Source organism: Protopterus annectens, chromosome 10.part0 (assembly GCF_019279795.1).
Source record: "Protopterus annectens isolate FY-2018-M chromosome 10.part0, PAN1.0, whole genome shotgun sequence".
Classification (NCBI taxonomy): Eukaryota; Metazoa; Chordata; order Ceratodontiformes; family Protopteridae; genus Protopterus; species Protopterus annectens.
In genome coordinates, this window is record NC_056744.1 from 1,653,340,310 (window position 1) to 1,653,352,790 (window position 12,481).

The 12,481-nt window shown below is 38.5% G+C and overlaps 1 protein-coding gene across 1 annotated transcript in view; it reads left to right on the forward strand.

Moving 5' to 3' along the window:
- The window catches only part of LOC122814371 (zinc finger protein 431-like), a 96,485-nt gene that overhangs the window by 34,961 nt on the left and 49,043 nt on the right, over positions 1-12,481 (forward strand). The window contains exon 2 of the mRNA XM_044086956.1: positions 7,542-7,637. Within this exon, the coding sequence (XP_043942891.1) occupies positions 7,542-7,637 (96 nt within the window). The remainder of the gene's footprint in view (positions 1-7,541; positions 7,638-12,481) is intronic.

Consider the following 12,481-nt stretch of genomic DNA (forward strand, 5'->3'; position numbering starts at 1 on the left):
TGTTTAATTAACCTTGTTTTTTTTACAAGGTAAAGGGTATGAAATGCAGTGGATTGCGCTACTCTTTGGTACCTGGTACAGTTGTGTAAGGCTGTGTGTTGCTTCTGTAGTGCAGGGTTTGATTCCCTCTGCCTTCCTTAGTTAACTGTGTGACTCTGACCAAGTCACTTCACCAGACAGTACTCCTGCTGCCTCTGAAAAGGGACATTGGCATCCAGTGGGCAGGCCCAAGTTGTTAGCTAATATATATTGCACATTTGTCTTTTTGAATTCCTGCACCCTTCACATAGACACTGATTAGTGCTTCACTATCTGCTGTTTAACTATGAGTCCCAGCATGCCCTGTACTTTAATGGATTGCCAGATACATTTTTAATAAATGTGACTTTCAAGGGAAAATTTGTCTACTGTTGCTCATGCTAAGACTGCTTTCAGTGTGAGACTATTTTGTGGCTGTCAATGTTTTTGCTTTAAAATTTGAAGTGGCAGTTTTATATTAAATCCAAATATCTATGGTCATTGTATGAGTAATAAAAATGTAGTGTTTGCACTGACAGGTAGTGTTTTATGATGTTTTAGGAGACAGAGCCATTTAATAGGATATTGATTTGGGGGGGCAGTCTATTACCCTACCTAGGGCCCCATTTGACCGTGATGTGGCTCTGGTTGCAATATGTAAATAGACTAAGAAAGGAAACAAAGAAGAATTGGGACTACCCCTTCGAATGTTTTCTGCGAATGTCATTTAGTCTTGGAATCTGAATGAGAACATATTCTTTATATGTCCAGTTGGGCTGCTTGCTGTTTTTCATTGTAAATTTTCAACCTATGCAAATGTGCCTGAAACTGTAGTGTCTCGTGCTGAGCACTTCAGCAGTTCTGAGTTTAGGTGGTAGTTATGCGCTATACAGATGTAGGCTCATTTCCAACTGAGCAAACTTTAAGTGCTGCATAAAACTCACATTTACTGCTACCTGTATATATGCCTTTATTGTGCGTTTATCTCCAAGGATGCCACAGCTGAACCAGTGAACCCGATGTGACAAGCAACTTGAATTTGTGGTAACGACTTATTCAGATTTCTTATGTGTGTTGTACATTAACAGTGCAGTCTGTTATTGATTACATAATGATATTGTGTTGTACAATAATGATGACAAAACAGGAAATGACTTGCTTGTTTATTTGTCATTTGTTTGCCAGGAAAATTTGACTGAGTTGTTGCCTTATTCAGCAGATGCCTGGAGAGAAACGCTCTAAAAATTAAACAATAATTGTGTCAGAGAAGTATACATGAGCAGATTTCAGTGCAGTTTAACATTGGCTAACAAATAAATGTAGCGTAGAAACACAGATTTGGTATATGCCGTAATTGGGCAATAACAAATAATTCAGTTTAAACATTGTGTAGGAAAAATAGTACATAGTACAGGACTGATTTGATAAATACAGTAGCTGTATGATTTGCTAAGATAATGTATAAAGTCAGATCTGATGGAGAAAATAAAGTCACAAGAGAAGAGAGAAGTTGAGGGAGATTGAGAGACTTATAAAGGTGGGGGCTTTTGGTAGAGTCAAAAGAGAAGAGAGAGGGATGAGTGAGAGGAATGGAGTGGTTAGAGTGTAAAATTGGAATAAGGTAGGGATGAGAGACGATGGGGTAGAGTGTAATTAGCAAAAGAGAGAGGTGAGTGACTGGGTAGGGTATAATTATGATGAGAGGGGTGTGTGATGATGGGTAGAGTGTAATTGGCCTAAGGGAGGGATGAGTGATGATGGGGTAGACTATAATTAGCATAAGGGAGGGGTGAGAGTGTAATTAGCATAAGGGAAGAGTGAATCAAAACTGGGTTATAGTGTCGTTAGGAGGAGGTGCTTGTGTTAGCCTGATATAGAGCAGGCACAGAGACATCTATTAGATAGGAAATCTTTTAGCGTGGCTTTGAATGACTGGAGAGAAGGAGTTGACCTAATTTATATGGGTGTAGAGTTCCACGATTTAACAACAGAGAGTAGGAATGTAATTTGTATATTGTGGACTTGGTTGGCTTATGTACAGTAAGCAGTTTTTAGTTTTGGGTCAAATTGGTCAATTAGGACACAGCTGTGTAGAGCTGTATTTAGTGAAGAACAGGTGGTAGAATAATTTTTTTATGCAATAATTATATAATAATAATTTGTAAGTGTAAAGTAGCTTTGTATGTATGTTAAATGATGGAGTAGACCTAACCATTTCAGACTGTAGCCCTCTCTCACCATTTCAGACTGTAGCCCTCTCTCACCATTTCAGACTGTAGCCCTCAACACTTCAAACTGTAGCCCTCACCATTTGAGACTTTTTAGTGCTGTGCAAAGATGGGCTCAATAAGGGGTATTTGCTGCAAATTTAGCAGCTTTATTGTAACACTGTTCAAGTTTTGTGTTTAGTGAAACCTGGAGGCTGGTGAGGATGAGAGCAGGACAGAAAAGTGAACAAAGGAGGTAGGTAGAGACTAATTTACATCTAGCTGTGGCAGTGAGGAAGTTTTTGTGTCTGTAGAGCTTGCCTAGTTTTTGGTGGGCTTAGTGATGTCCAGAAATAAGCAAGGTAATTGGTGCAGAGGCAACATAATATCTAAAACACATTTAATAGCTGTATAACCCTCAATTTGTGCTGGAGGGACTGTAGGAAGATGAGACTGCATGTTGTTGAACTTCTTGCACTTATGTGTAGAGACCTATAGCAGGCCAACCAACAAGTACAATAAATTAGGTGACGACCCTATATTGTACAAGAGAATAATGGAGAAGGGAAAGGATGGTTTACCATAACATGCAGAAAGTACTTAATTTGGCTGGTATTAGTGTCTCTAAAGAAATTATATTTATTTTCTTTAAAAAAGGTGTAGTCGAGAGATTTCTTGAAGTTTCTCAGAATTCCTCATGGTTTCAGGAATGTTATTCCAGGTGGCCAAAGCAATCACGGAGAATGGCCTTTCACAAGAGGACAGAGTGATTGATGCTCATGCTTTTGAGGCACGTCTGGATTATAAGTATGACTACTGATGTATTCATTATGCATGGTAAAGAAATTTGCATTTTCTTCGCCTGCATCAGTATACGGCAGATTATTGATGTAAATGAGCCTGAGTAAATGCAGATATTTAAGGTTATAAGTTGCTTCTGTGCCAAGTTTGATTCCCTCAGCCTCAATGTTAGACATTTTTTTTTCAAAAATTGCAATGTACTCATTTCGTGGTATCGGTTAATAAACTGTGACACAGTTACTGGATCGTTCAATCAGAAATGTTATTTTGCATTGATATGTGAATGTTTTTAAATCTGCTGTGTAAAATACCTTGATGGAATATTGCAATTACATTACAACCATTCATAAGATGGAGGGTCTTTATTAGATAATCAAACTTTCAAAAGTTCGAGTGTCATATGGTCGACACCGTATGATTGAATTTTTGAAAGTTTGAACGTTTTAACAAAGATCTCCGTACAGAGCGGAATGGGAAGATTTCCCTTTTCTGCATTGTAGTGTGATCTCGGAGTTGGTATATTTAAAAAGCAGGAGGTGTGGGGGGGTGTTTGCCCCCCTGCTTAAAATGTTCAGGTAGGTTATTTGTGTAGTTTATTTTTTTTTATTTGATGTTTCAGTCCTATGGTGTCGACCATATGACAGTCGAACTTTTGAAAGTTTGATTATCTAATACAGACCCTAAGATGGATCTCCAGGGATAACATGTTGAAACTGTATTTAGCTTCTCTGTAGTGCAGATGGATAAAGCCCTAATTGTGACTCGTGTGACCCAGGACTGATTAGTAACTTGGGTGATGGAGAAGTCAGAAGTGCCATGTGGGAGTGAGTGGCCAATACTGTCTTATCCATCCAAGGAGTCAGCCTGACCTTCAGCAGGTGTGACTCTTGGCATTGGTCAGATAAACTGCACCTGGTTCAGGTGGTCAAGCTGTATGCACTTGTTGTGCAGGTGTTAATGTGTACATACATTAGATGTTTGAAGTTTTTGGCCTTTCTGTGACAGCATGTATGGTAAGATGCCAAGGGGAGGAGGAACTGGGTTGCATTAAGCAGAATCCATCATGAATTTCTGAGGATGGTAGCACAGCAGGGAGCTAACTCTTCATCTTAATGGCCAGTTAGTATGATCGACCTTCATTCATGCCCCCCACCCGTGCCCCCAACAAAGACAGATGGCACTGGTCTAGAATGGAAAACTGGATAGCTTGCTTTAGAGATAAACAGGTTACCCATTGGGTGTAAGCAGATGGCCACAGTAAAGTAAGATGCCAAATAAAGCATTTGTCTGTGATAAAAGTTGTATTAAACTGTAGTACAGATGTGTAGATGGTAAAATGGCAATGTTGAGACAGTTGGCAGTGGAAATTAAGGCAACAGTCTGCAAATAACTATGTTACCAAGGAACTATGTTACCAAGGGTTTGTAGATTATGTGGAATATATGTATTTTCCTATCTTGAACCACTTATTGCATTTCTGACTGTTTGGTATTATTACTGAGTAAAGCAATACACTGGGCATGTAATTCCACTTGGAAAATATTATTGCTGCTCTATTAAAACTGTATTAGTTGAAATTTCGTTCTGTTGTGGACGAACACTATTTTACAGTTTCTAAGTACACAATGAGCAAAACGTTGTAGTTTAACTGTTTCAGTGAAAGAACATTGTTTTTTTTTTTATTTACATTTACCAGTATTGTAACCTGACCTACTTGAACCACTTCTCTTCAAGATTAATGTTAATTAATGTCAGAAGATTGTGGCTGACCAAGTTTGCAGATGACTGCAAACTTGTAAGTAAGTGTAAACTCACCAACTGACTCTCAGACTTACAGAAGGGCCTAACATGTACAAACAAATGGTGCCTGGACCATAACCTTTAGCTAAATACCAAGAAATGTAGTATTCTAACCTTTGGTAAACATGGGTGCCCATGTATCTGTCACTTAGATGACATCCTTTGAAAGTTAACATGATGATTAGGGACCTGGGCATTTTCACTGACTGTGAAATATCCTTAGATCACCATGTATCCCCTTTTATTAGGAATTCCTTTAATCTCTTCATTAACAGAGGTATACCTTCCGCGTCCAAGGAAGTTATCGTCCTTCTCTAGTCCCCACTTGTATTACCCACAGTAGAATATAATGGCCCTTTCAATATGCACTTTTTAAAACATATGACTCAACTCAAAAGATCACAGTGTTTGCTCTCAAGAATAATAAAGGAAATGTCTTCCTTGCTGTACACAGACGGACTTAAAACTTTTGTCTTTTCTCTATATCCTATGGATTCTTAAGGGGGGACTTTGTTGCCTCCCAAGCTTTGAAGGATTCGGCCCTATTTGACTTCCTACACATAAGTAAAACAAACACCTTAAATATTATGCCCTGGGGAACTGAACTTCCACTGCAGTATTAATAAGACCTGTTGGCATGATAGATATCTCTTCCAGTGAGTCCTACTTTTATGGAATAGACTTCCTTATGATGTTAAGCAAAGTAGCTGCTCAATCCTGTTCGAGCACAGCCTGAACGAATAGATGGGGAACTGTAATTTCACCACTGGTCTGGCCCATCAAGCCCCCATTGAAATGGGATGAAATTAGGCAGTAGTTATTTTGTGTTATACGGTGTTAAGGAAATGAGGTCGTGAGACTAGGTCACAAATGACCTGTGTAATGAACATCCTAATGTAAACCTAAGAATGTGGGACCTAATTTGTTTGAATGATTATTATATATGTTTAATGCTATTAGACTGACATTGGATAGGGTTAGTTTCCGCACAGCAAAATGTTTTTTCACATAAAGTCTGTGGTAACTAAGAACAGGTTGGTACTGAGTGAAGTGATTGTATATATTTGCAAGAAGATATAGCTAACTGCATCAGTGAAAAATAGCAAAATAATAGTTAACATAAGTTTTCCCCTTTATTTTAGTTTAGAAATATCTTTTTTGGAGTGTTTGCATTCCAGAAAGTGGAGCATTTATATTATGAATGCTAATATTATTTTTGCAGTTCAGTTACAGTACAAACCAAGGGGCGGCCGCGGTTGTGCAGCGGTTAGCATTGCCGCCTAACAGCAAGAGCTTCTCCAGTTCGATCCTCGGCTGGGGTGCCTTCTCTGTGTAGTCTGCATGTCCTCCCTGTGGTCCTCTGGGTTTCCTCTGGGTACTCCGGTTTTCTCCCACATCCCAAAGACTTGCAGTAGGTGGATTGGACACACTAAATTGGCCCTAGGTGTGAGTGTATGTGTGTGTGTGCCTTCTGTGAAAAGTTGGGAGCCGGGCTGGCAACTCAACACCGTAAAACTCTACTGCCAATCATGAGCAGACAGGTGATCTGCTGTGGGGACCCCTAACCGGGAAAAGCCGAAAGAAGAAGAAGTTGTTCCAGTGCAAGCCAACATTTGGTGTTAACAAGTGATCAATTTTCATTGTTCTGTCTAAAACTAAAACTGCCATAAAATTATTTAATTTCCCCTGATACAGGAAGACTTTACAGCTTTATATCAGACAGTTCTTCATTTGGCTGTTTCACATTCCATTCTATATTTTATATTTTTTCCTGATTTACTCTGAAATCCATTTAGCCATTAAGCAGGCAGGATCGTTCAAGGAAGATTTTTTTTATGTATTTTTTTTTATTTATTTGCTATTAATATGCTTTAATTTAGTCTATATTTATGTTTATCCTTCAGAACCACAGTGTCAAATGTATATTTTGCTTAATTTGGTCTAGATTTTTGTTCTTTTAGAACAACAGTGTTTTGGTGCGTCATCTTTAGGTCATAACTAGAGGAAGGCTAGGAAAGTATGGAGGGTTAGATGTTTATGAAGAAAATCATGAGCATCTAGGTAGGAGATACCATCTGATTTGGAGGAGCAGACTATAGGTAACAGAAATAAATCAGTGTCGGAGAATGTGTTCATGGATACTTTAAAAAGTTTTCCTTTTAACAGCTTCAGAGTACAAAAAATATTGGAATTTAGAATGCATGTCAGATATGATGTAGGCTTAGTGGGTCAAGCAGAGGTAGGATCCAAAGTTATTGGCATTTGCAGGGTATGTATTAGGTGGGGACATAGGATGGCAAGTGTTCATGCAGTCCATACCCATCAGGTAATTCTGTTTCTAGCTACGACTACACTACATGAGAGAACTGTGTTTATATTTTTTGCTTCTAAGCGTTTGGCCCTTTTTATTTTAGTTGCATGATGGGAACACTCCCATTCTGAGGCTTTATCTCTAGGCTATCGTTAAAGCATAGGATTACAGGATTTGTTCAGTTTGTACTTATAGTTTATAAAATACACAACAGTTTGGAATATGGGTGAATACAACCACCATTCTTAAAGGGCACATGGTATCTGTACATATGTAATTTTGTCTCTTCTTTCCAGAGAAAGGTAGGTATAGTAGCTGTTTTCCCTAACAATGTAAGTGAGATTACGATTTTTGAAGTTCACTTTTCTGTTTGCATGGTCTAATTTTCTTTTTTATATCTGCAGGACAAAGTAGAACTTGCTTTAACATCTCTCGAGTCCAAAGTAAAAGATTTGAAATGTTTGCAAAACAAGAAAGAGAAGGAAACTGCAGACATACAGGTAATGACAGAGTTGATTAATTAGACATGTCTTGAATGTAAAAATTGTTAATAAATAAAGGTCTCAACTGTACATTTGAGGTTGTATCTTGTTATTTTAAGATTAAATGTTAAGTTGTCAATCTCGCCTTCATTCTTGCTTGATGGGTTCGGAGCCGATCCTCGGCTCCGACTCGGCACTTGCTTTAGCTCGAGAACTCCTTTTACCAGCTCGAGGCAGCCCCATATCCCATGATGCAAGGCAGTAAGTACCCAGATCTCGTTTGCCGCTTCGCTTGGGAGGTCTTCTTTTTACCAGCTCCTGGTAAGTTTTTCACTTTTGTGAGTTTTAAGCCCCTTTTTTGAGGTTGTATCTTGTTATTTTAAGATTAAGTTTATGACATCTATGTTTTAATGGTTGTTGGTGGGCAAAGCTTCTGAGAAGCCTGTTGGCTATACTGTAACAGTTTATCTTGACAAACGGATCATGATGAGGAGTAGAACTGTTTTGTAACATTTAAGACAGGATAGTAACAATACTGCTGCTAAGTCAGGCAATGTTGTAGAAGCACTGCTTGGTTTAATTATTTTAACCATGTACCATTTGCGTGACCCTGTTTTATACAAGGCAGCTGCTGAAATTAACTGTATGAGCCACAGTTGTTGCATTACACTATGGCAGGATTTAATTTTATGCTTTACTAATGAACCTTCCTACTATGTAACAAAAATGAAATCACATGGTGTGTAAAGTAAGCATCTTACTTTTATAAAATATTGCCTTTAACCCATGTCTGTCTCTGTGCTTTGTGAGTCAGTGGGAGTGGTTTAATGATGCTATATTCATGCACACTTGCAAATGTGGCAAGGTGTTCACAGTACTGGTAGAACAGGAACGACCAGGAAGTAAACCACCACACTTTTAGCGAAAACCAACTTTAATGTCGCTTTCGTCTCAAAGAGACTTCATCAGAATAAACATAATCACTTTAAGTACAGCAAAATTAATTAATTAATTAAACAATCAAATAATCAAATTTTCAAATAATCAAATGAAATTGAATTTAATTAAATTGGGTGTATATTAGATCAGCGAACGCTTAAACAAGCAAACGCCGATTGATCGTCCTTATGTAAGTGAAAGCTTACAATCTCGAACTGTCAGATCCTAGGGAAAAAAATCGCTGATCCAAAACACATACACACAACACAAGCACACCAAACAAACAGAAATCCACACACATACACCTAAAATCTGACACCTAACCCTACACTAAACTATGCATACACCACTAACTATCCACTTACCTTAACCCAAACCCTAACCCTAAGGACCATCACTATTGCACACTGACCTCACTCGCTCCCTAACCTTAACTCACCTAAACCCGCCCTAACCCTCACGTCCACACAATCGCACACATACCTAACCCGTGCTCTAACCCTAACCCACCCTAACACTCACATCCACACAATCGCACACTTACCTGAATCCGACCCATAACTTTCCAACACAGCACTGAAAATACTGACGCAACAGAAACGGACAACTAAATTCTTTCCCTAGGAAAAAATTCGGGTTTCTGTTGCTTCGATATTTTGACCATTTGCTTAAATAAGGTCGATCAATCAGCGTTCGCTTGTTTAAGTGTTCGTTGATCTAATATAGACCCATTAAATTAACCCTTGATGAAGTTTATTCTGATGAAGTCTCTGAGATGAAAGCAACATTAAAGTTGTTTTTTGCTAAAAGTGTGTTGGTTTACTTCCTGGTGGTTCCTGTTCTACCTGTGTGGTGGATTTTTATTTTGAGTTTGGTTTTTACCACCCCATCTTCTGGATATTTTTACTTTTGTTTTAATGTATTCACAGTGTGTAGATAAAATATGGCTTATACCAGTATGGAAGCAAAAGTGTAGTCATGTGCAGTTTATAAATGAAAAGAATGGGAGTGTTGTGTAAGAAGGCAGAACGGGTATTTAAAGTATAGATTTAAAATTGTTTTAAAAGGACATTGCTGTTCTAACAAAATAGTTCTATCAGTTATGTCTCACTTTTTGGATGCAAAGAAAATGTATTTTTTGGAGAAATTTGTTGCATCTGCAATGATCTTTGTTTCATTGTTGTCACTGAACCAGTTGGTGGGATGCATTGGGTTTTATATCTATGTCAGCGGGGTGTACACTTATCCACAAGGGAGCCACTGACCATTCTTTAACACAAATCTGTTTTCTGGCCCCGAAGGCCTGCTTAAGTCATTGTACATTACAAATGAGTGTACAACAAACCCAAAGGCCCATATAAAAAAATTTATATCACAGATGTGTGTACTGCAAACCCACAGGCCCACATAAATCGTTCTACATCACAGATGCGTTTACTGCAAACCTGTAGGTGCACATAAATTATTTTACATCACAGATGTGTGTAATGCAGTCCCAAAAGCCTGCATAAGTCATTCTATGTCAAAGTTGTATGTATATCAAGTCTGGAGGCCCACATAATTCATTCAACATTACTGCTATATTTCACCCTAGGAGACACTCAGGCTGTTCTACATTATTGATGTACTCATTGGACCACAGATCTACATAAGGTACAATACATTGTAGATCTGCTTACCAGCCGTATAGACTTACATTATAGATTTGTTCCCCAGTCTCCCTAGGCCCGCACTAGCCATTTTGCATCACAGCTATACTAAAAAACTGTAATGCAGATTTTACATCATTGTTATATTCCCAAAACCTTTCTGACCTCATGAGCCTTTGTGCATTCCAGATCAGGTTTCCAAAGCCAATAGGTTTGTTCTTTATCTCAGAGTTGTATGTCATAAATCCACAGTTTTGCATGAACCATTCTAATTCACAAAGTCATATCCAAGGCCTACAGAACCACGTGTATGATTGCATGTCACAGAAATGTTTCACAACTTTAAGAATCCAGAACATTTGTTCTGCATTACAGGTTTTTTCTTTGACCCTACCCATCTTTTCTGCATTACAGATCTATTCTTTGACCCTCCTCCCATACCACAATGAGCATTCTGAACAACAGACATATTTTGCACCCCATACTTTCAGTCAAGCCTTTCATAACACAGATGTACAGTAAGGACAGTGGACCTATAAGAGTTATAGTCCATTGCACTCCAGCATATCCCAGCCATAAAGGCTGACATAATGTTCTTGTAATTCAGTCCCATAAACCTGTGAAATATTCTGTACCACAGTTCTTTTGACTGCTAAAGAAGCATTTTGTACTACTATAATATCTAAAGATCTATTTCCCAGAGTCCCAGACCTGCACAGATCATTTTGTAGATGTATATTCCTCAACCTTTTTTGGATCATATGAGCCATTCTGTATCACCTATTTGTAGTGTATCTCTCTGGACCCTCATGATATAGTCTGCATGAAGTTAACCTATTACCTATTTTATTTATTTATTTATTTAATGCATTTATTGACCAAAAAGTCCAGCTAAGCACAAACGTCCCTTTTCAATGGAGGTCCAGGGAGAAAAGCTCCAAATTATACATATTAAAGATTTATATATATCGTAGGGAAAAAGCATTTTACAAGTGTATAGATAGTCTAGTGACTAAAGACATATGTAAAAGTTTATACGTTGTATAGAAAAGTCATTCAATAGTATTTTGATAAGTCTATATAGTAATGGAGTTACTACAGATAATGCATTAAGGCATGGATGCATATTATTGTTTGAGCAAAGGAAGATGAGCATAACTCAATGTTGTTGTTTGCCTTTTTGGCTTTTCCCAGTTAGGGGTCGCCACAGCGGAACTCAGGTCCGCTAATGATTGGCAGATGATTTTTATGGTGCCGAGTTGCCAGCCCGACGCCCAACCTTCAGCGAAGGCACACCCATTCATGCATGTCTTTCGGAGGCCACTCGACCGTGGGGAGGACATGCAGACTCCACACAGACTGGCCACTCCAGCTGAGAATCAAATAGGAGAACCTCTTGGTGTAAGGCAACAAAGCTACTGCTGTATGAGCATAACTCAATGTACACACACAAATTTCAGCGGACTAGTAGAATTGTATTCTTCAGGAAGTAGTTTTATAATAAAGGCATGAAATAAAAGCAGCATCCTTTCATGATTTAGTTTTTTTTTTCTAGATAGCAGCTGGTGTAGTAGACCAAATACTGATCAGAAAAGGAGAAAGACTAGAAGAAGCAACTGAAACAGTGAGGGAAGAAGATATAGAAGAGAGAAAGAAGCTTCTGTAGGTGAACACAAGAAAGATAAAGTGGGTGGGAAGTGGGCATAGTAGTCAATTTTGGAAAATAGGTAGCAGTATAATGAAAAGGAGTTGAGAAAGAGATGAATCGGAAGTAGTAGGAAGAAGCGTGGAATTAGGGTTTAGTCTAGGGGTATGTATCCAGTGTTAGTGCAGGGGTACAGTCAGATATTCTGCAGTTATCAGTTCAGCTTCTGTTTAACATGTTTGATATGTTCTGTTTTTAGGGAGAGAGCTATGGTGTTGCATGCTTTGATGATATAATATGGGCATATACAGTCACCAGCTGTATTGATGGATTTAGTGGATTTAGTAACGTGAAGGAACAGCATTTGAATTAAGTGACGGTGTCTGTTTGGATTGTACGGCTGGATTAGAGTTGACAGAGATGGACAGTTTGTAGATTCATAGATGAAGTTGTGAGTAGTTGCAAGTTGGTAGTAAGACAGTAAGTGGGGTAGTTCAAGCCAGTTTAGTTCTTTGAGTGCCAGGCAGTTGTGGGAATTTTGCAGCAAAACTTTGCTACTTTGTCATAGCATTGTTCAAGCTTTGAGAGGTGAGGGACTTGCAAGTTGGTGAAAATAGGGTTGAGTAGAG